We start from the raw sequence: 24772 nt of genomic DNA, 5'->3' as shown, positions 1-24772 counted from the left end.
GATCGATCCTCCTATAGGAGCCCCTGCTCTACCTTATATGCTAGAGAGTCAGGGGAGTACAAGGAGATCTAATTTTGGAGGCTCCCTCAGCATCTCGAGGAGCACTAGGGTTTTTGTGTCCTAATCTTTAGGTTGTTGGTGGTGCTAGGTGCCATCCCTCATAGATGGTTGTTGCTGACAATACTGAACCTTTCCTGACATTCTCTTAAAGCTTGGAGCTGACCATCAGAAGTCGGGGTTGCCATTGTACGTGCCTTACTTGGAATGTCCTTCTCGTTGCATTTGTCGCACCGTAGGGAAGTGGGCTCATGTAGGGAGAGGCTCACTAGAGGGCATGTATCTCCTCATGCAGTGGCTGCACGCACGTCCTTGTCATGTTGTATCATGCCCTGGGCGTGACACTAAACCTCGAGTGGCTAACGCCACCTCACGGAGGTAAGGGGACGGAGCCCAAGTAGGCTTTTGCTCCTTATAGCTCTTATTGGCCCAAGTAGCAACAATTTCGTTTAGACCATTTAAACGCCATGTAAACGCTACACAGTGATACGTCATTTCTGTTTAATCATTCATTTACCCCTTTAGTTAGTCGTTTAGCTCGTTTAATGGACTATTCGGCTAAACGGCAAGTGACCGACTGTTAACCGTTTACCGTTTAGGGAAAACATTGATATTTAGTTTTTAGAGATCCAACAAACTATTGGACTACTAATAAGAGCATAGAGGAAATTTTGGAGAAACCAAACCTAGTCATATAATGGACCAATAGGAGAACCTTACAAACCAAACACTCATGTTGTTATTCCAAAGGCTGAAGAGAAGAGATGACTACCTAGAGTACTCCCTTTGGCTCCTAACTACCTTGATTGATTTTGGTTCTATTGGTCCATTGACCGGAATGTCTACACAGTCTAACATTATTTTAGAAAAAATATATTCAGCGACTTTCAGTTGGCCAATATGTGTGTATACTAACCATACTTTGTACTATAGCTCTCTATTAAACAAAAAACTTATGCAAAGTTATATTGTCTTCATTTTTTTGTGATTGTTCATGCATTCTTTTTAGTTTGTCTTCCTAACTTTAGCATGTATCTGTGTAAGAGAGACCTAATTGACATTTAGGTTAAAACCATATAAAATATTAACTTAGAAGTTTTTGTAATGGAATATACGTGGATAATTGAGGCCTTGTTTAGTTCTCAAAATTTTTCAAAATTCTCCATCACATCGAATCTTTGGACGCATAGATTAAAAATAACTAATTGTACAGTTTGCTTGTAATTTGTGAGACAAATCTTTTGAGCCTAGTTAGTCCATGATTGGACAATATTGTTAAATACAAACGAAAGTGCTATGATAGCTGAACCCAAAAAATTTCGTAAATTAAACAAGGCCTCAGAAGTACAAATGGGATATTTGATTTTGTGATGGCATATCGTTTGAAGAAGATACTAGGAGTACTCTGGGTCAATTTTCTGTAATGGCAAAGGTAGTTAATATATAAATAAATTTTTTTATGTCTATTCTTGTGATTATTGTAGTTCAAATTGATGGCCGGATGTGTTTTATTTCTTTTGTGAGAAATTTTTTATTGTGTGTCTCTCTCTTTTTTTCTTTGGTAAGTATTAAGTGTGGATCAATGTGGAGGACAGATGTGTCAAAATAGTAGATAAAAGTACAGTAGTGGTCGGTACTCAGTAGCCTGTATACCCATGTATATATTGTGGGAATTGGTTCAGCAATGTTTGCAGTCTCAGCGGAAATTTCATTTACATTTAATAAGTTATCACATAAACACTTTTATTGGTATTATTTTTAAGAAAAAAGAGAAGAAGTTTATGAGAATGAAAGTCTCTTGGCACGATTATCATCTCTCTATGAATCATAAAATTAAAGATCTAGTTATGAAACTATAGAATAAAATTTTTCATTTAGAGTAATAAGTGTTTCATCAATATTTTATTTCGTTCTGTGTGACATCAGTTTTGGAACGCCTTAAAACTCCCGAGGTTGGCCCAAGTTATTTTTTCCAATGAGAAATGTTGCTATACAATAATGTCAGCTTAAGATTATTTTCCTGACTTGGTGTAAAGATAGATTATACCTTTATTTTCTTACATAAGTAGGTAGAAACGAAACCTCTATATTGTTGCTACTTGCTACCTCTCTCTACTTATAGTACTAAACAACTACTACTGTATCATGTATCATACTTGTTCATTTATGCAGAAGAAAGCACGGGACTTGTGGGTGCACAACCCATGGGGATGACCTTTGGCTCTGAGAACGTCCACAGCGCTGGTTACAACAACATGATGCCTCTGCCTCCTCCTCTGGCTGGCAGTAACAGTAAGATGTTTGTGGCTGATCCTCTGCAGCTATCGATCGGTACTCATGCGCCTGCTGCCAACCATATGCCGGGGTCGTCGTCAGTCGCATTTAGCAGGTATACGGGCAGTGATATCAACCTGAACCTGCCGCCCCCCGGGAAGAAGAAGATGGCCGCCGCCATCCCCAACAACGCATCACCGAACCTGAAAACTAAGAAACCATATGAGCTGCCTCTGTGTAAGTGGTCAACTGTTCAACTATACATATGCAAACATTCTCTTAATTTTCATCGATCCTCACATGCATGGTAGATATTAAGTAGTGTATTGTACACGTTGATGCATGCAGTGGGTCTGATAGGAAAGAAGGATCCTTCTCCATTTGCACCAGTCATCCTCGAGTCGTCAGAAGCTGCCGCTGATCGTCAGCTCCATGAGTTTTCCCATGGAGCAGCAAGATGCAAGAACAAGGCACACAAGCGCCGCCGCTACACATGGCCCGCAAATAAGGTAATCGATTAAACTCAATTCCATTGTATATGTCCACATGTATATACATATAATCCTGCTAGTTCGATCCTTGGCACAATCGTCTCTGCTTCTTTTTTCAATAAATAAAAGGGAATTTTTATTAATTCAAGACAATTACATCGAGTAGCGTCCCTATTATGCTATATATACGTATGTAGTAGTAATGATATTAGAATTTGCGATTTGGCTGTTACGTAGGTGGCAAAACTAGACGAGAAGATTGAGCAGCTGAGGAAGGAGGCCCTCCTCAACCCGGCTCACAGGAGGCCGATGAACTTGATACAAAAAGACATTGATGAGCTCCAAGGTAAGAAAGATGAGATCCATGCAAGAATGCTGGATATGATGCAGAAAGACGATGACGGAGACGAGGGAGGCAGCAGCACTCATCAGTAGCGACGGTGTCGCCAGTAACAGTGATCAGAAGGGCTCATCCTCCTCCTCCGCCTGCCGAAGAGTGACACATGTGTTCTTCTTGATTATGTTGTGTCATGGTTTTGTTCTTCGAATCGTTGGCGTAGTTTCTTTCTTTATCATCGTCTGAACTATATGTTTTGGTTTTCACAAAAAAAAACTATATGTTTTGTTTGTTGCTTATTTCAATGGATTGCATGTATCTGTTTTCACTCTTTGATTAAATTTTCCTGTTGGTAATATTTTTTTCTCACTTTAGTTCATTACTATATATAGAATTACTCGTTTGCAGCGCCTGATAACTTGTATTCTAGTCAGTCAACGTGCTCACACGTCTGATCGAAAAATTGATGACCCAAATTGTTCATCTTCCTTGGGACACTGTACATCTTCCTCGTGGGATCAGGGTTTAGGGTTCAAGGGAGTTCCGACGATGACTGCGGGATTAGAAAGGGAGGACTTGGGCAGGCAAGTAGGCACGACGGTGGTGGCGGGTTGGCCGGTGGCGGGAGTGGACAATCGGATGGCAAGAGCTGGGCGAGGGCGACGGTGCGATGAGCTTCAGCGTTGGCTCTGAGTTTAGCGTGGCTAGCGGCCGGCAGTGGAGGCGGACCCGATGGTGGGGACGCTGCCGGCGACGAGAGGAAGCTAGCAGTAGGCGGGGACAAGGGTGTGGTGGCCTTCAGCTCTCGCTCTGAGTTTAGCGCGGTGGGGGGGGCAGCAGAGGCGGCCGCCCGGCGACGGAAGGAGGCTAGCGGTAGGCACGGGATCAGAGGCAAGCTAGAAATTGAAGATGACTCTTTAGGATGCAACGGCTGTCATTCGTCGCCTGATGGAAAGGCAAACTTGGAGGTACAGGGGATTTCTAACTTTAGTATTCAATCCATCCTAAATTGTTTGACTTTTTTACATCAAATTTGACTACTCATATTATTCAAAAATTGGCGTAAAATACCACCTCTTTTCTCGTGGCTTGATTTATTAATAAAAATTCTTCGAAAATGAATTGAATTTAACTATATTTGTATAAAGTTTTTGAATAAGATAAGTCGTCAAACTTGGGACAAAAAATCAAACGTCTTATAGTTTAGAATAAAGGGAGTATCAAATCAAAAGATTGTATGAGGACAAATAAACAATGCAACAAACTGAAGGACTTGTGTTGGTTACGAACTTAGAACAAACAGCCAAACAAACCTTGCAGCCTTCTTAGCCCACAAATACAATAGTTAGGTATACATGAGCCCTCAATAAGTTGGCAAAATTAGTTGGCAAATTGGAATACACGTTATGTTAGGCGATGGAGGACTTGCATATTTGCCAAGTGAAGGGAGAATTTTGCCAAGCTCACAAAATTGAAAAGTAGTTTTGTCAAATTGTTGAAGGCTGTTTTTTGTGGTTTTGACAAAAATCCTAGGATACCAAATACTTTTAGCAAATTGTATTGAAGTTGCTCAAGATGTGTTGAATTGCTTATAGGCACGAGTCGTTAACCTTAACCACTAGGATCTTAAAAAATATTAAGTTGGCATAAGAGGTGTTGGCTTGCTTAGGCACTGAGTTAACCTTAAATAAAGAGGGCCGCTAACAAGCCGCCGCCGGTGCCAATACAAAAGCCTTTGCCCTTCGCCACCTCTCCGCCTATAGTATCTGTTTTCTTCTTCCTCTCCGGTGTGTCTGCCGGTAGTAGGAAGGAGAGGGGACCCATCTTATTTTTCATAGTTTTATATCCAGTTTGCCTAAAGTTTGGTCAAAATAAATTTATTACCAGCAAAATCACATGATTTTTTGCTCGTGGTCTTGTTACCTGCAATGGCTCTGGTGATTGCCACGATGAGATCGTCGTTGCAGGTATCGATTTTATCAGTACAAGGGGAGGAGCGCTCCTGGGCATTCCCAACGAGGACGGTTACTTCGGGTCATCGATCTTATCGTCGCTGGTCGTTGAGTAATCAATAATTGAGGTAATGATTTTGCATCCTATGTTGTTTCCAACGATGCAACTGTCGATGTTCTTTTATCGATCCAAATATATGTTGCATTGGTTTCAGAATGTTGGATCTTACGACAGTGGTGATGTGAGGAGAAAATACAGAAAAGGAGGGGGATGCCATCCCTTTGTCGCAAACAAAAAAAACATTTGGGTACTTCCTCCAATCACAAATAGTTGACATTTTGATGTTGACACAGTCTTCAAATCACAACCTTGGTAACCACTTTTTTGTTATTAAACATGGTCAATACTCTTATAGAACTACATTAAAAAATATTCATATAATTTCAAATATCCAATGCAAGCTCAATGCACAAAAGGCAATTTGCAACCTTGGTAACAAAAATTCCAAACGCTGACACCAAAGTTGAGTCGCTTTTCTCTGATTGAGCCATGTAATGGGGAGGGAGCTTCAGCCCTCTAGACCATGCTAAATCCAGTTTGTCAGTGTTAGTATGTGTGTATGGGACTGAAAGCCAATGGATAGGTGGGCAAACAATTAGAGCCCAACAGGTAGCGATGAGGTTGGTGCACCTGGCAATGAACCACATACATATAGAGCTGATGACTATTTCATTCTGCTTGGCTGATAGCAAGTTCATTTTATCTAGGTTGAAGTCTCCTTCCCCCAAATTGATCGAGTTCCTCATACCATCATCAGATTGACCTCCTCCCACTTGAATACACTACACACTAGGCAACTTCTTTTTTTGAACCGAGGAGCTTTTTCTCCCCGTTCCCATGCACAGTGCACACGGAAATATAGCAGACGGCGGGTTCGAACCTGGGGTGGCCAAGCGCATGGCCTTTGGTTTCAAAAAAAACTTGACCACTGCAAAAGTTATACATCATGGATTAGACTAATAGATATGTCTGAGAAACATTAGCATTCCATTTTGTGTTGGGGCTTGACAAAGAGTGGGGAATTGAAGGGGGTCAGAGCCCCGCCCCTCTTCTTTTGTTCTCGCTTCTCTCCATGGAGATGCATCAGTGGGAAAAGCCCCCTCTTCAATTCCCATGTTGGATCCATCCTTGTCTATGTCACTATGCATGTGTGGCACCAAAAATGGATGGATAGGTGGGCAAACAATCTGAACCCAGTAAGTATGTAGAATAATGAGGAGGTTGATGCACTAGCACCACTACATATAAGAGCCACGTACTATTCGATATATAGACGCAGCTCGTTGACGGTGACACCTATTCTATAATTGAGTTTGCTTTTGGTGCCATGGATTTTTGGATCGTGCGGTTTATTTGTACGGTCCAGTCCTTTGGTGTCGATGAGATGACACAATAATTAACCTCTTGGGTTAAAAGTATCTTTTTACAAAGCGATAAAAAAAAATACTTGAAACTAGCAACTATTTCACATAAAATTTTCTTGGGATATACGTATATGTAATAACTTTATAATAAGGTTACGACTATTACATTTCTAATTGAATATTTTATAATTTGTTAATAGCAAAAGATTTTTTCTAAAAAAAAAAGAGTGACCGGATAATAAAAGATAAATTATTATATATAGAATGTAACGTCGAGTACCTGTGTGGCCGAAAGCCAGGTAATAAGCTTGGTGCCACACGGCAAATTGATTGGTTTTATAGGTCCAAAAAGGTTACTTTTGTCAATGGTGAATACAGCAGCAGCGAGTAGTGGAGTGTGGAGCCAACTAGCAGTCGGGACACGACAGGGAAGAATGCAATATCCGGCCGCATCTATCTCATCTTTGTCAGCACTCACTCACTTACATTGATGATCACCCGGCCAGTGACAAACTTACTTTAAATTTGCATGAGGCATACATAAACAAACTCGGAAAATATATATTATATATAATGTTTACACACATGCATGCCTTAGTCTTGCATATGGATCACTCGATCGATCTTTGGATCATCGGAGTAGCTAGCTAGCTTCGCTAGGCCAATACAAGCATGATATATATATATATGGTGTATTACATTAGCTCAAAACCTAGCTGAGATCTGCATGCATGCATGGTAACAAAGCAAGCTTCGATCGGTGTTCAACAGCAGCACATGCAACGCAACGCATAGACGAGATGCAACTAGCAAGGGGATTGATTGATCAAGCTATATATAGTAGCACACACGTGCGTGCATCATATATATCAATCATATACTAGTTGCTACTATTTAGCATATATATATATTATTTCTTATGCATGGTTAGCTAGGAGATGCACGCATGGAAGCAACAAGGGCCGGCATGGATCGGATGACAAAGGAAGGAAGCAGAGCTAGCAGCAGCAGAGACACTACCGAACCGACCCACCCGACTGATCGATCGACACACCAGAAGCGTGATGGATGGCCGGATGGAATATTGGGATGAGAGACCCGCCCTGGCCACGTACGCCTCCGGTCCTTTTGGCCTTCATATGCCGCTGGCCTTGAAGAGCCTCATGAGCCCGAAGGTGACGGCCATGGCGACCCAGCCGCCGACGACGACGCGCGCGCACGACCTCGCCACGGGGGCGCGCCCCAGCACGGCGCCGACGCATCCGAACGCGGCCAGCGTGGCGGTGGCCACGGCGGCCACCACCCCGATCCGCAGCCTGTAGTCGGCGATGAACCCGGCGGCCAGCAGCGGCAGGAGCGCGCCCACGGAGAAGGCCAGCGCGGACGCCGCGGCGGCCTGCACGGGGCTGGGCAGCGCCTTCTCCTCCTCGCCGCCGCGCTTGCCGTCGCGGTCCAGCCGCGCCAGCTCCACTTCGCGCTGGGAGCACACGGACACGAACTCGCCGATGGCCATGCTGCACGCGCCCGCCAGCAGGCCCGCGAACCCGGAGATCACCATGGCGCGCGCGTCCGCCTTCACGGCGCCCACGCCCAGCATCAGCGACGCCGTCGACACCAGCCCGTCGTTCGCGCCAAGCACCGCCGCGCGCAGCCAGTTGCCGCGCTGCGACAGGTCGTCGTCGTCGTCGTCTGAGTCCACCACCACCGCGCACGGCGGCGCCCCCACGACGATGGTGGTCGCCGGGTTCTCGGCGTCCACCACGGTGGACACCTGCTTGCCGATGATGTTGTTGCTGCCGCCGTCCATGCTGCTCATCATGGCCATGGCGATGTGTTGTGTAGTATGAGTATGATCGGATCGGAGGAGTGACTCGATCGATCGTGATATATAAGCAGGAGTAGTAGCAGTAGTGTGGCGGACACACGCTAGCTCGTGCCGCGTTTTATAGAAGAAGACGAACTCAAGGCCAGAAGTGTGGTCTCTCAGGTCAGGAGGTTGGTTTCTTCTTCTTTAATTTGTTGCGTGCGGCCAATGCAAATGCGAGCGAGATAGTGGGGGATCCACTGCGTCTTTTGCTGCAAAAAAAAGCGTCTTTTCCCCCGGCTCTCCTCCGGCATCGCTCTCCGGTGGCCACCACCGTGCCTGCCCATTGACACACACTAAAGCTGCTTCTTGTGCTTGCCGATTGTATATATGCGCATCCACGACGATGACCATGGATTGCTAAAGCGGGCTAGCCATAGAGCACATCATGATCATATATCCAAGCCAGCCATGAGCTTGCCCCTTGACAATTTCTGGCCGATTCGCCGGATGAACATGATGCCACATTTGGGAAAGGGTCTGTCGTTGCATGCATGCATATTGCGCCACATATCGTTTTCGTTTTTTTCTTGATCTTGCAGGTAGTAGTAGTAGTGGATGATGCATCGGGAGAAGTAGTAGAGCGCGCCATCATCTTATTAGGTTAGTTCATCTATTGGGCATCATTTTATTCTTAGGAATAGTAGTAGTCTGTGTATATAGCTACTTATGGAACCATGCAAGTTTCTATAACGGGGGTTGTGTGCCTCCTAGCTTCACATCCATTTGCTCTCATATAGCCACGTGCCACGAAAAATGCTATTCCAAAATGTGTCACGTGTATGACCACCATATATAGGACTAGCTTGGAAAAGAAATAGCATATATGTAGATTTGGAACCATGCAGATGGGTGACAGCGAAGCTAGTTATGTTATTACTTTATTATCTCTTGGAGAGAAGTTACAATTAGCTAGAAGAAAACTTGATCACTTATTTGCGTAGAAGCTAACTAACTAACGAGTGCTCGAGCATTTCGTGTAAAGGGTATGAATGATCCATCGAGCATTTTGCGGAAATGGTATCGAGCACATCATCGGTAAGTTTACGAAGATGCTACCAAGTGCTAAATCGAGCGATTTATGGAGAAGCTAACTAGTGCTTGAGTGTTTTGAGGGGAAATCCTAACATAGATTACGAAAAAGCTAATGAGTGCTTGAGCGTTTTGAGGGGAAATCCTAACATAGATTACGAAAAAGCTAATGGGTGCTTGAGCGGTTTTAAAGAAACCTAACGAGTGCTCAATCAAGTAGTTTACGTAAAAGTTAACTAGTGTTGGACCAATTTTTGAGAAACCTAAAGATTGCTGGAGAATTTTACGGAAACGTTAATGTGAGTGCTTGATCATAACCTTGCTTATGGAGAAGCTAACAAGTGCTCGAGCAGTTTTTGAGAAACCTAACGAGTGCTCGAGCGTTTCATGTTGCTTGAGTACCGTGTATAAGTATAATATCCATCAGATTTTATCCAAGCTCCTTTTCTTGATGTCAGGGTTTAAGGGTTGGCTTAGCATTAGAGTTCATAAGAATTGAGTAGCTTTGATAAGGAAGGTAATGGCTACAAGCCAAGCCTAGTGGTAGGATGGGGTGCTAATGAGGTGTAATGGCTACAAGCCAAGCCTAGTGGTAGAATGGGGTGCTGATGAGATGGGGTGAAGGGGGCCATCTTAGAAAAAGCGCATGAAACATTCAAACATATTGGTTGCTTGAGCATTTTATGGAAACACTACAAGTGCTCGGTCGATCAACTTATGAAGAAGCTAACAAGTGCTTGATCAGTTTTCGAGAAACACATCAAGTGCTCGAGCAGTTTTAAAGAAACCTAAAGAGTTTAATCGAGCAGTTTACGTAAAAGTTAACTAGTGATGGTCCAGTTTTTGAGAAACCTAAAGACTGCTCGAGGATTTTACGAAAACGCTAATGTGAGTACTTGATCGTAACCTTGCTTATGGAGGAGCTAACAAGTGCTCGAGCAGTTTTTGAGAAACCTAACGAGTGCTCGAGCGTTACATGTTGATTGAGTACCGTGTATATGTGTAGTATCCATCAAATTTTATCCAAGCTCCTTTTCTTGAACATGGGTGATATACAGCTTAGGGCTGAGTCATGATTTAAGGGTTGGCTTAGCATTGGAGTTCATAGGAACCGAGTAGCTTTGATAAGGAAGGTAGTGGCTACAAGCCAAACCTAGGGGTAGAATGGGGTGATGATGAGTTGGGGTGAAGGGACGTTCTTAGAGAAAGCATAAGGAACATTCAAACATATTGGTTGCTTGAGCATTTTATAGAAACACTACAAGTGCTTGCTCAATTAGCTTATGAAGAAGCTAGCAAGTGCTCGATTAGTTTTCAAGAAATGTACCAAGTGCTCAAGTAGTTTTAAAGAAACCTAATGTGTGATCGATCGAGCAATTTACGTAAATGCTGACTATAGTGCTAGACTAGTTTTTGAGAAACCTAAAGACTGCTCAAGAATTTTACAAAAAATGCTAATATCAGTGCTTGATCGTAGCTAACAAGTGCTTGAGTAGTTTTTGAGAAACCTAATGCGTATCCATCAGATTTTTTATTGAGACTCTACTTTTCTTAAATGTGGGTGATATCTCTAGATTCATATTGGAGTTAATAGGAATCTAGTAGGCTTTTGATAGGGAAGGCAATGGCTACAAGGCAAGCCTAGTGGTAGAAGGGGGTGCTAATGACAAGTGGGGTGAAGGGGAGATGGGTCTAGAGGAAGCACATGAAACATTCAAACATATAGCACTACTAGTGCATCATCTAGTACATAAGTTTGGGATAGCCCAATTATAAGAGACATTGTAATCTGTTTTGGGTTGATTATGGTCGGTCCACCCCTACCCTACTACTCCCACTAGAATGCCACCAAGCAGGCTAGTGGGAGAAGTAGTGGTAAGAAGAAGGAAAGGAAAAGTGGGCCGTCGGTTCATGATCGGGTGGCTGAGAAAATTGAGCATGGAGTTACACTAGAATGCATGGTGGAAAAGGCTGGCCATACATGTCGTTAAACGTGGCCTACAACGATACTCAAAGGTAGCTAAAAACGTTTCTTCTTTTTATTTCCTTTTGAAAAAAGAAGGTTGCCATTGCCACGAAACACATGAGATGATCCTGTCGCTAGCTAGCTAGTTGAATAGTATGTACTACACTAGCTAGGTAGCTAGCCGGGAGACGTCAAGAACCGAAGAACCAACAACCAAACCAAGGATGGCAATGTGTGGCGGCAAAAGCTTGTTGGATTACACACATATATCAACTGACGTCTGTCGTCTCCATCGAATCCCCCCTTTTTTTTGTCCTGAACTTACTAATAAAAGTAAGTGAGACAGGAAATAATCAAAGATGATCATCCATGTATGTCCTCATGGCGATGAATTTATGAAATTAATTATTTCCTCAGGCTCTGCCATGAGCTAATAATCAGACACTAGCTCGTACAATCCTCTATTTAATTAAGTTTTGTGCTTGGAATTTCACCTTTGACCCGAGTGCCAAATTAAAAGATATAAGGCTTGACCTGCTATATATATATATATATATATATATATATATATATATATATATATATATATATATATGCATTAGCTAGTGTTTGTGTGTGTTTTTTTTGGAATAAATATATAATGGTTCATTGGAATGCTGGCATCTAGGCTTTAGAGCATCTACCACTCGTTCGATGTGGCTTGTCAACAAGCTAAGAATCCAACATGTTTAAATTTGCAGGTTTCACTGTTAAATCAGCTTTGATTTGCAGATTTATTACTCCTCCGGTCCTCCAGTATTTTTCAGGGTAGTCCTAGAGCAGTAATTAATTACTCCATCTATTTCAAATTATAAGTCATTCCAAAAATATTGGAGAGAATCAAACCATCTCAACTTTAACAAAAATTATATAGATAATTATAAAGGTTTATAACATCAAATAGTTATAATATATAAATATAATTAATGAAGAATGTAATAATACTAAGTTGATATCATAAATATTATTATCTTATCATATAAATTTGGTCAAACTTACTAAGATGGTTTGATTCTCCAAGATTCTTAGAATGACTTATAATTTGGAATGAAGGGAGTATATATTATTCATGCAAGTGTGTATCCGATCCGATCCCTGTCGCGGTGACTGTTTTCTTTTGTGCATCTTTTGGAAAACCCGAAACCCAAAACGAAAAAGAAACCACAGAAATAAAAGAGTGGCTTTGGAAGGAAAGGGAAGATGACAAGAGACAAGAGAGACACACAATGCAACAGGTAAGCAGAGAGAGGTAGCATTAATAGCATCTATGGACAGGCAGCACAAGCTAGCTAGCTTTGGTTGGGATTCGCTAGCTTTATCTCTCGATATATCTCTGCTGCATGCGATCGAATAAACAGAGACGACTACTAGTACTGCTTGATGATTGTTAAAGCAGAGACGGGACGACCCATGCATCAGATCATCTCATCGATCGATCCAGTACGTAGAGCGAGAGTGCTAGCTAGCTAGCTTGCCGCGATAGATGGGTCGACGGATCGATCGATAGATTGCGAGAGGAAAAGTAGGTCAAAAGTTTAGGTACGCGCGCGGAGGCCGCCGGGCGAGAGAGGGCGATGATACGATCTCCATTATGATGAATGGAATGGAATTGGAATTGGAATTGGAATTGGAACCATGCATGCATGGTGATGATCTGACGTCGATCGAGGGCATGCTGCGTGCAGCCACGCGCGGGTGTGATGCGTTTGCGTGCATGGCGCACGGAGGATGATCGAGGCGACAACACGGCGGCCGGGCCGGGGAATTATTTGCCTGTGCTGTCGGGCCGGGAGGCCGATGGAGAACAGGAGAAGCCACCGGTGCCTGCTGGCTGACGACGCGCGGAGTGATCATGAGCTAGTGAGTGCTGAATCGGCGGGCACTGCTCGCTGGTGAATGAAATTAAATATATTCAGGTGATCTGATCAGTGGTACGGTAAAGCTAGCAGCGGGAGGATTATATTATGCTAGTAGCAGTATTAATTTGCTTATTAGCCTGGGGGATCGTCGATGTGAGTAACGTTAAAAATTGGGAGGGAGTGGGGGATAAGCATGCGCGCCACACGAAAGCCACCACCCTAATCATTCTTTTATCTTATCACCTCTAGCTTTTTCGTTTTCACTCTCACTTGATTTCTTGCCCTGCCCTGCCACACTTTACATACGCTGCTCCATGGAGCGAGCGAGTGACTCAGTGGGCCGCCAGCCGGCCGGCATCACCCATCGCTGTCTTCCTCTCCCCTCTTCCTTCCTGCTTCTTCCCTTGCGTTTGCTTCCAGACAAGGATAGCTAGGGACGATCGAGCTGAGGTGGTATTTTCACTTCGTTACGGTATTTGGTTGGATGACACATTTTGGAACGGGATCAGCCTAGCTTAAAGTTGAATATTCTCTAAGATTCTTGGACAACGGCATCCCTCAAAATCGAAAGGGAGGATGACCTCATCCGCCCTCATGTACGACATGTGCTTTTTAGTTTTCTCTCGTGCTAGCTGTTGCGACGGTCGTGGCAGGGCTTCCGAGCTGAGGAAGCGATGGTCATGGCTTGGATAGCAATGAGAAATTTTTCGTCAGAAAACGCCTACCAATCCTTGTCCCTACAAGACGGAGAATTCCTCGTCCTCATTAAATCTCACAGCAGAGACTTCCTCCCCATCTCCCATCCCACACGGGGATTCCATACCTGACGAGGAGCCCGTCACCAAGATGAAGTTAGGACATCTAGTTCCTGCAACACGCTCAATAGGATGAGAGGAAGACCATAGGAGGAGATGAGGAGTACAATATTGGCTCGGTGGTGTTGTCACTATTGTGGAACTCCAAGCGTCACTGCGACTGGTCCTCCTACATTTGCTTGGGTGGGAGACGAAAAGCAGCAGTCGATCCATCCACTCAACCAGAAAGGGCTAGTGTTGGAAACTTGTTGTGTTGGTGGGCGTGTAGCCAACATTGCTTGGGTGTGGCAGTCGAGCACCGTCCATCGAGCAGTGGGGAGGACAGTCAAGCGCTAGGCAGCTATGGTTGCATCGCGAGAGATGGCTCAGATGGGGAAAGGCCGAGAGGGTCAAGCAAAGGTATATAGGGTGCGGAGTGACTCGGTATGGGTCGTCGACCGGTCGACATCACCCATCGCTATCTAGCTTCCTCCCCCTCTTCCTTCCCATTGCTTACCTTGCATTTGGTTTGAGGACCAAAAAAGAACGAGGTCGTATATTTCACTTCGTTTGGGTATTTGATTGGGTGAAATTTGAAACAACATTATCCCAAAGTATCTTTTGGATTTGAGGACAGTGGCATCCATCAAAATCAGAGGGAGCTCGTCCCTCATGCACAACATGATTGTTGTCCTGATAATCATGGCGGAGGACTCTCAGCCAAGGAAGCACCAATTGCTAACCATTTGTTTGACCTCAACCCCTGACCGTACCCTTGGTGCTCCATGCAGTCAGTCAACGGCCTTATCATTTTCTATAATAACCGTTTCTGGTCATTATTATTGGGACTCCTTTTTCTTTCCTTCTTGGTCTACTTCTCTTTTCTTCTTGTTTTTGTTGAGCACGAACGCGCCAGCACACATGTGCATTGTGCATGGTTCCGAGCATCCTTCTGGTTCCATGCAGGAGCAGCAGTGCAGCACATTATCTCCATTATTATCTAAAAGTACGGCAGCTGTAATGGTTTTATAAAAAAAACAAAAAAACAGCAGGCAGTGGACCAGCCTTTCAAGCATTCTGCTGCCAATTGACGGCCCGTTTGCTCGCCGGCCCTTTTTGCGGTCTCTGTGATTTGTTTCCGAAAGAAGTGCACGTTCAACTTTCACAAAAGTCTGTTTTTCATCTCTGAACTTCAAAACCGGAAAAACTACATCCCTCAATTTTTAAAACTATGCATATTACGTCCCTAACATGGTTACGAGCGGTTTTGAAGGTAGTTTTGTCTTTTTCATTTTTATTTATTTTGGCTGAATATTTGTAAAATTATAGTAAATCACATAAAATTCATAAAATAGTAAATCTGATTTTGTTGGACTCCAGATAAGTAGATCTACATAATGAACATATAATATAGTATGCTTTAGTACAAAATTTTTATTGTAGCTTTAGATCTGTGTTTTCTATAATTAATTAGAATAATTCATAGCTATAGTTTGTATGGTCCAATTGTGGTGAATTTTTTTATGTTCGACTAATTATTATATGTTTAAACTACGGTAAAAATTTCATACTCATTAGATCATGTATAACTTAGTTATAGATTTATTATAATTTAACAATCATAAACCTAAATAAATCTATAACTCAGTAATACATGATTCAATGAGTATAAAATTTTTACTATAACTCAAACATAGAATAATTAGCTCACCATATAAATTTCATCACAATTAGACCATAAAAATGTAGCTATAATTAGTCTAATTAATTACAAAAAAACATAGATCTAAAGATGCATAAAAAAAATTGTACTAGAACATACTATATTATATATTCAAAAAATTGAGTTTTCTATTTTATGGTTTTTATGTGATTTACTGTGATTTTTCAAAAAATTCAGCCAAAATAAATAAAAAGAAAAAGGTAAAACCGATTTCAAAACCAGGTCAAGGATGTAATGTGCACGGTTTTAAAAGTTGAGGGATATATTTTGTCTGGTTTTAGAGTTCAGAGATGAAAATCAGACTTTCGTAAAAGTTAAGGGACCTAAAATAGACTTTTTCTTTGGTTTCCTTTCCTGGACATGTGATTGGTTTCCCATGGGCCTTAAGGCCTAGCCCACCGCTCTTTCTCGTGGGACCCACACGGAGAACAGCTCTGCCGACAGGTGGGGTGACCCGAGCCGGCCAGGAACACAACCAAACCAACCCATTTGCGGCGGCAGACAGCTGGGTCCTTGCACAGTCGCACGCATTCTTGCCCCACTTGCCAGGCCAAGTGAGCTGCACGCCAACCTTTTCCGCGTCGCTTTGCGAGGCTCCGTTGCGCCGCTGCCACCGGGACCTGGACACAGTTTGTCCATGACACATGTGGCCCACTCTAGTGGGTCCCTTGCTCCACGGACTGTACACCGCGCATTTCCCAGCCACTCCTTATTATTTTTTGATTTGATTTGATTTTTGATGAGGAAAGGAACGGAACGGAACGGAAGCGCCGCTCCAAAGCACACCAAGGCGTACTGGATGCCTCCCGCCTCCCTCTCACTGACATCTGAGCCAAGCCCTGCACACCGAGAGTGCAGGACCCACATGCATAGAGCACAAACAGTGGGCGGGTCGTGCTACGGAAACGGAACCCACAGCATCGTAGCCGAGTGACTGTGAACTGACGGAACTACCCCTGGGCCTCCTCTTCTTCTCCCCGTCCTGGTCCGTGTGTTCCCCACCTAACCCCACCCCCCGGAATCCACCATGGCCGCCGGCTCCGGCCCCGACACGGCCGCGGAGGCGCAGCCCCCGCCGCCGATCCACCACCTGCCGCCGGACGCGCTCCACAACGTGCTGCTCCGCCTGCAGCTGCGCGACGCCGTCGTGTGCCGCCCCGTCTCGCGCCTCTTCAACGAGACCCTCTCGCCGCAGCTCCTCGCGCTGCTCCCGACCCTGCGCCTCCTCCTCCTCCGCCACCCGCGCCCCGACGGCGGCGGATGCCTCCACGCCTTCGACCCCGCGCGCCGCACCTGGCTCCGCCTCCCCTTCGCCCACTTCCTCCCCTATCAGTCCTTCTCCCCCGTCGCCTCCTCCACGTCGCTCCTCTACCTCTGGGTCGAGACCTCCTCCACCACCACCTCGCCCCTGGCCCTCCCGTCCACCTCCACGTCTTCGTCCTCCAAAGCCTCGCCCGTGCACCCGCCCAAATCCCTCGCCGTCTGCAACCCCTTCGCCGGCACGTACCGCCTCTTGCCCCAGCTCGGATCCGCCTGGGCGCGCCACGGCACCGTCCTAGCCGGCCCCGGCGGCACGGTGCTCGTCCTCACCGAGCTCGCCGCGCTGTCCTACACCCCCTCCGGATCCAGCAAGTGGATGAAGCATCCCCTCTCGCTGCCGTCCAAGCCGCGGAGCCCCATACTGGCCTCCGCCGCCGCCGCCGTCTTCGCCCTCTGCGACGTCGGCACGCCGTGGCGCAGCCAGTGGAAGCTCTTCTCCTGCCCGCTTTCCATGCTCACCGGGGGCTGGGCCCCCGTGGAGCGAGCAGCGTGGGGAGACGTCTTCGAGATCCTCAAGCGTCCCCGGCTCCTTGCTGGGGCCGGCGGCCGCCGGGTCCTTATGATCGGCGGCCTCAGGTCCTCGTTCGCCATGGACGCGCCCTGCTCCACGGTGCTCATACTCCGCCTAGATCTGCAGACCATGGAGTGGGACGAAGCTGGGCGCATGCCGCCCAATATGTACCGCTGCTTCACTGGCCTCTGCGAGGCTGCTTCACAGGGCAACGCCGTGCCTGCTGCTGCTGCCGGGGGTAACAATAAGGTCAAGGTTTTCGGAGGCGATGGGAAGGTGTGGTTTGCTGGTAAGCGAGTGCGCGGGAAGCTTGCAATGTGGGAGGAAGATGAGATGGGGAGCGGTGGCAACTGGGACTGGGTGGATGGTGTTCCTGGTTATGGTGATGGTGTATACCGTGGATTTGTGTTCGATGGTGGGTTCACAGCAATTCCTTGATGCACATGGAGAATGTATCCCAGTCTGGTGCGTGACTAAGTGCCCTCAAATTGAGGTTTGATTTGACCCAGGACATCTATCTATCGCATGCATGGGATCTGTTATGCCCACACATTTTATTTACAGTGTTTAGGATGATGAGAACTCTTTGTTGTACTTGATTAATGGAAAAGATCAGTAAGATGTTTGTTTCAGACAGTTAAATGCTGTAGACCATCCTTTATTTACTTGTCAAAAACTTGAAATATTTGCTTTGATAGTGTCAGAATTTTTGCCATTTGGTAAACATTTCCTGCTTGGTCATAAGCAAGGTAGACACATCATGATAATACCTTGATATGTCAATGCTATTCATTGGTTGTTTGCTTCAAAATGCAGTAGGGCTAACTTTGTTACCAGTTCCCCTTAAGTTCAACTGAACTGAACACCATTTCAGTTGTGAGTTACTGGGTTATCACTTATCAGGGGTTTTGATACCTATTCTAGTTCTACGTCTAGTAATGGTGTTAGCCTAACACTTGCACTGCATCTTACAATGACACACGGCTTCATGTCTCCTTCCCTGCTAATTCTTCTCAACTGGATGCTTATTTTGTTTAATATTAACTATAGTTACCTGTTATTTGGTCCACTAGGCCTTTGATTAGCTCTAGTTGATCGACATATAAGTATTAAGGTGGTTAGTTTGGTAATGATTACATGAGTTGGGGGGCCTTGGGATATTAGTAACAGGTTGTTGTGTATCCTATTCCTAATCCGCTACTTTGGTGGAGCACAGTGCTAGACTCTTTTCTTTACCTCTAAAATGGACCATGTATAGTAAAGTTAACTACTGACTTTGTGTGATGATTTTTTTGAAGACCTGCAATTTTCGAAGTAACTAATAGAATGCCCCTACTAGATATAATTTCTTGGGTCTAGCTCTCAGCGCTAGCTCTTGCTCATTTCACATAATTCATTTCTGTAGACCATTCTTTATTTACTTGTTGAAAACTTGAAAGGTTACTTTGATAGTGTCAAAATTTATAGTGTTTGATAACTATTGAGCTTGGTCATATATGGGGTTGGCACATCATCTTTATACCTTGATATGTCAATGCTGCTCATCAGATGGCTGCTTTCAAAAAATGTAGTAGTGTTAACTTCGTTACCACTTACCAGTTGCCTTTAACTTTATGTGAACTGACAACCATTGCTTAAGTTGTGAGTTACTGGGTTGTCAGTGTTGATACTTATCCTAGGTTTACCAGTGGTTTTAGCCATGGTTTAAATTTTTAAGGCATCGCCTAGGCTTACAGCGTGCTGGAAATCTGGGTGTCTCTGTTGCGACCTAATGTCAGTAGAAGAGAGTGAGGGAGGGAGAACAGAGGAAGAATGGGAGGGGAGCAGGCCAGCAAGGCGAAGAACTTGCAGCTGCTGCCATCCCCACTGGCTCAGGCATGGTGGCCAGCGCAGAACTTGCTCTGGTCAGTCACAGCACAGTTAATCTGTAAGGGGACAGCAGCAGTAGTTGATTTGAGGGTGCCGAGCAACGAGGAATGGGAAGAGAAGTGGTAGGAAGGAGAAGTTTCCGGTGGTGGCGCATCTGGAAAGAGGGAGGGAGTATGTGGGCTGGGCCAGACACATTCTTACTACTTTTTCTTCCCCTTCCATTCTGCTGTTTTGCAGTTTGTTACATTGGGCGATTGGAAGGGGATAGCTTGCACTCGCCACATCTCGCCTTATCGCCTTAAGAATCATGGTTTTAGCCTACCACTTGCATTGCATGGTACTGTCACACATAGTTTCTTATTATGTTTAGTATTGATGCTGTTACCTGTTGTTCATTATTCGATCCACTAGGCCTTTGACCGGCTCTAGTTGATTAGTGTGATAAGTATTAAGCTTGTTATTTTGGTAATGACTACCTGAGTCGGTGAACCGCAGGATAATTAGTAACAGGATGTAGTGTTTCCTATCCCTAGATCATTTTCTTTACCTGTGTGTTTTCATAAGTAACTAATGGAATGCCCCTATTAGACATAATTATTGGGGTCTAGATATCAGCATTTACTCTAGTTTGTGAGTCAGGTCTAGATATGGGTTTGGGTTGAAATTTGTTATTCGCTCCATCACAAATTATAGGTCGTTTTGGCTTTGCTGTGCCCTAGATATACGCTATCTCTAGATGCATAGTAAAAACTATGAAATCTAGAAAAGTCAAAATGACTTATGGTTTACAATAAAGGGAGTACTTGTCAATTGCATAATTAATCTTTCGATTTTTCTAGAACACTGTTGGTACAATGATGTTATTCTCAACCTTTTTTGGGAACTGAATTTGATCTTCTTGGATTTTTCTGAACTCAGAAATACCATTGTTTGTGCAATCATGGTTTATGAGAAAGATGAAAGTGCATCATAGACTTTTCTTGGCTGATACCTAGGTGATAGCCAACTATCTGAAAAATAGCCACTACTGGGGCACCACTTTTTTTTCTCTGTCTTGCTTCCATGGCTATGTTCCACTATTTGTATAGTAATATGTTGCTTGTTTACTGGTGAACTTGTTGCAAATTTTGGTGTGGTTGGGGTGGCATGAACATGTTCCACTGCTATCACTATCGGTCTTCACCTATCCATGTATATATCAATATGTAAACACCTATACTATGTAAGCACTGCTCCATTGTTTGATAGGAAAAAAAAATGGCAAGCGGCACTGGTATGAGCAAAAGAACATTTCAAAGTCATTGTTGTGTTGCCACCATGATGCTTATCATTTTCAGTAGCACAGAATTCCCTTGCTTCATGCTCGCATTGACTGGAAGTTTAGGTGGTAGTATACAAAGCTTGAGTTATAGAAATGCGAATAACTAGTATCACGGTTCATTTATGATGTTCTGTCATTTGAGCCATAAACTTTGAGTGTTTGTATCGGCTGTGGTTTATGTTATGAATTCTGTATCAAATGGATAATGATGGTATAAGATTTTGGTGACCTGGTGACTAAAAGGTGTCTTTTTATGCCCTTTTTGCCTAGCAGACCAATAGACTGATCGAAGTACTATATTCCTGGTTGCCTGCACATGTAGAGATGTATTATTTTGATGACTTGAGTAGCTTGGAGTTGGAAACAATAGGAACTGATATCAGAAGAAGTTGGTATGTGCTGACGCCATTGCTTACGCGCTTTTGTGTGCCAATGCCACGCCTTTTGCGTGGGTTGTTTGTGCATTATGCTTTGGCAGTTTGGCTGGCGCGGCATTATTGTGGAATAGAATGTCGTTGATGTGTTATACAGTGATGAATAAGAGTACTTAGAATCTTTGCACGCCCCCTGATAGAATATAGTGAAAAGCATTCTGGGTGTTGTTTTGGATTCTGGCATGGTGATTCAATCCCCTGTGTAATCTACTAGTTGATACCATCCATAATCTCATTATTGTCCACTGTCCGGTGTCTTTTTACCTTTCATCTGTATGTATGCAGTGCTGCACTTTCCATGTGTTCTTTCGGTGGACAATTGGTCAGGATGCAGGTGGCGGCTAGTGCAGGGTGGATGTGGATCAGACTAGAAGCAGATGCACATAGCATGCCACTAATAATCTAACCGGAAATGACTTGGCACGGGATTCTTTCTGATCAGCAGGCAGCAGTTGCTGCTGATGTCCCCCTCTTTCCTAATGCCCTATTGGATTGGATTGGCGTTCTCAAGCCTCTTTGCTACACTATTGCAAATGCTTTCGAGCCTTGACTTGACTCACCCATCTCGGCCATACTCCCTCGCCCAAAAAGGATGCACTTTAATATATACAACAAAAGATGTTAATACTTATGTACTTCCTCCATTATAAATTACAAAATATTTTGGCTTTTCAAAATATATTTTGTTTCCGTTATATATTTAGACATACATTGCATCTAAAGGTATAGCAAGAGCTATGAATCTAGTAAAGATAAAATGTCTTATAATTTGTAATGGAGGGAGTAGATTTTTTTTATTTTTTTAGAGAAGGGAGTAGATTTATAGCGGAATATGTTTTCATATAACATATCTCTTTAGACATACAATTGAATCTGTAAAAAAAAATTAAGTTTCTGGAAAACGAGAGGCGCATTCTTCCCTGCTGCCGATTCTCTGTTTTCGGACGGCTGCTTGCATTGGTGACCAGTCACATCAAATGTGGTCCAGTTGTTTTGGTCGCTGCAAGCAAATGCTTCTTACTTTTTCTGTTGTCAGCTAATAATATTTTTTGTTCTCACAATAAATCAATAAATAGTATTTTTAGCATGACTTTTTAGATAAGCGAATGTGATTGGTTTGTTTGGGGGGAGCCGATGAAGAATCTTAGAAAGGTTTTAGAATTTCGATTGTAACTAAAAAGGCATGAGATTGTCGTCGTCCCTGTTGCTTTGCTCTGCCCTGCCTGCCTCTCGTCCGCACGCAAAAGACGACCATTAGTGACGAGAAGAGAAGAGAAGAGAATAGAAGCAGCGTTTGTGTGTCCAACTCCAACTCCAACTCGATTCCATTCGATGCTGCAAATTGTTAGTTTAAGTCTTTTAAGAGCGTTTGTCGTCGCTCGATGGAGTGCTTGCAGGCAGCGCAGTGGCCATTAGCTAGCTAGCTTTAACCAATTTCAGGCCTATAGCTCGTCCATCTCCGGCCGTCACCATGCATCACCAAAGCCCGTCCCGTCCGTCTCCAAGACGAAACAATACAATACGCGATCGATGCCAATGCCATGCAGTCGGTGTCACCATGTCGTGCCGGAGGCTCGCCTCGCTTTAAAATGGGAGGCCGTCGGCGGCACGACGTGCGTGTAGTGATGCCGGTAGCTTCATTCATCGCTTGCTTAGTACTACATGCAGTTGATTGATTGATTACTTCGGTCGCATTGCATGCCTAATTAATCAAACCACTCTCTGTCAATACCCAACAACTTGCTGCTTTGTATATATATATATATATATATATATATATATAATGTAATAATAATGTGATGTAGTCAACCAATCAGTGTGCCGTGGAGCAGCTAGTGTTAGTGCAGTTTGTAATACAGGCCTTGTTCAGTTCGTGAAAAATTTTGGTTTTAGTTACGGTACCACTTTCGTTTGTATGTAATAATTATTGTCTAATTATGAAGTAACTAGGCTCAAAAGATTCGTCCCGCAAATTACAGATAAACTGTGTAATTAGTTTTTATTTTTATTTATATATATTTAATACTTCATGCATACGTATAAAGATTCGATGTGATAGGGTATCTTCAAAATTATTGGAAACTGAACAAGGCCTAACAACACTTGGCTTCCCCTCCACTACCACTATATTGCAATGATATAGCAAAGGGAGGAAGTTTCAGTTGACAGTACGTAGTTGCGTTCTTGATGGAGCCCATTAATTATGGAATACATACAGGACTAATCATTGTATATGTAGTACTTTTTATACATACATGAAGAACCCAAGAAAATTAACTTGGGTACAGCAGCATCAGCCCAAACCATAAAGACGAGTGAAATGCATCACAATTCTGATCACTCAATGATACGCTTGTTCTTCGTCATTATTTCCAGTGAACGAACAGTGTAGTGTTACAACATTTTAGCATTAAAAGCAGCATAAGCTAATTTTTAGCGACACAAACGCAACGGACAGGCGGAAGACTCGAGTTGGTTGAAGCAGCGCGCGGGTAACGTTTGCCGGTAGTAGAGAGAGTGGCATCTTGGCATCAGACGTTCCAGAGTGAAAGAGAGTAGGCCTTGTTTAGATGTGAAATTTTTTTAGATTTTGACACTGTAGTATTTTTGTTTTTATTTGACAAACAGTGTCTAGTTATGGAGTAATTAGGCTTAAAAGATTCGTCTCGCGATTTATAAGCAAACTGTGCAATTAGTTTTTGTTTTTAACTATATTTAATGCTCCATGCATGTGCCGCAAAATTCGATGTGACGGGAAATCTTGAAAAGTTTTTGGTTTTTGGGGTGAACTAAAAAGGCCTTAGTTCACCCAAAAACTATTTTTTTTAAGATTCCCGTCATATCGAATCTTGCGACACATGCATGGAGAACTAAATATAGACGAAAATAAAATTAATTGCACACTGTAAATCGCGAGATGAATCTTTTAAGACTAGTTATTCTATGATTGAACAATGTTTGTCAAATAAAAACGAAAATGTTATAGTTTTGAAAACCAAAAAAGTTTTTGAAACTAGGGTCCTGTTTAGTTACTCACCCAAAATTTTTTCATCCATCCCATCGAATCTTTGCACACATACATAAAACATTAAACGTAGATAAAAAATAAACTAATTACAAAGTTTGGTTGAAAATCGCGAGACAGATCTTTTAAGTCTAGTTACTCCATGATTAGCCTTAAGTGCTACAGTAACCCACATGTGCTAATGATAGATTAATTATACTTAATAGATTTGTCTTGCAGTTTCCTGACGAGTTATGTAATTTATTTTTTTATTAGTTTATAAAAACCTTTTCCGACGTTCTTCCGACACATCTGATGTGACACTAAAAAAATTTTATTCTCAATCTAAACAGGGCCTAAGGCCGTAGTAGAGAGTGTCTGGCATCTGGCATGATATCAAATCATCAATAATAGAGGAATCCAGGTGAATTTCAAGTGTACGGTGACAGGCAGAAACAACAACCTGTGCTGACGCAATCACTGACTGCTGCTGTTGTCCA

General features: G+C 43.5%; 2 protein-coding genes across 2 annotated transcripts; one reads left to right on the top strand and one right to left on the bottom strand.

The window, feature by feature from the left end:
- On the bottom strand, positions 7043-8653 carry LOC8055461 (vacuolar iron transporter homolog 5). Its single transcript, XM_002447319.2, has one exon. The coding sequence runs from the start codon at positions 8359-8361 to the stop codon at positions 7672-7674; it is 690 nt and encodes a 229-aa protein (XP_002447364.1). The 5' UTR covers positions 8362-8653; the 3' UTR covers positions 7043-7671.
- On the top strand, positions 16798-18347 carry LOC8055460 (SKP1-interacting partner 15). Its single transcript, XM_002448772.2, has one exon. It carries the CDS (start codon positions 16841-16843, stop codon positions 18080-18082), a length of 1242 nt encoding a protein of 413 aa, XP_002448817.1. The 5' UTR covers positions 16798-16840; the 3' UTR covers positions 18083-18347.

Source organism: Sorghum bicolor, chromosome 6 (genome assembly GCF_000003195.3).
Source record: "Sorghum bicolor cultivar BTx623 chromosome 6, Sorghum_bicolor_NCBIv3, whole genome shotgun sequence".
NCBI lineage: Eukaryota > Viridiplantae > Streptophyta > Magnoliopsida > Poales > Poaceae > Sorghum > Sorghum bicolor.
This window is presented reverse-complemented; position numbering and strand designations above follow the sequence as displayed.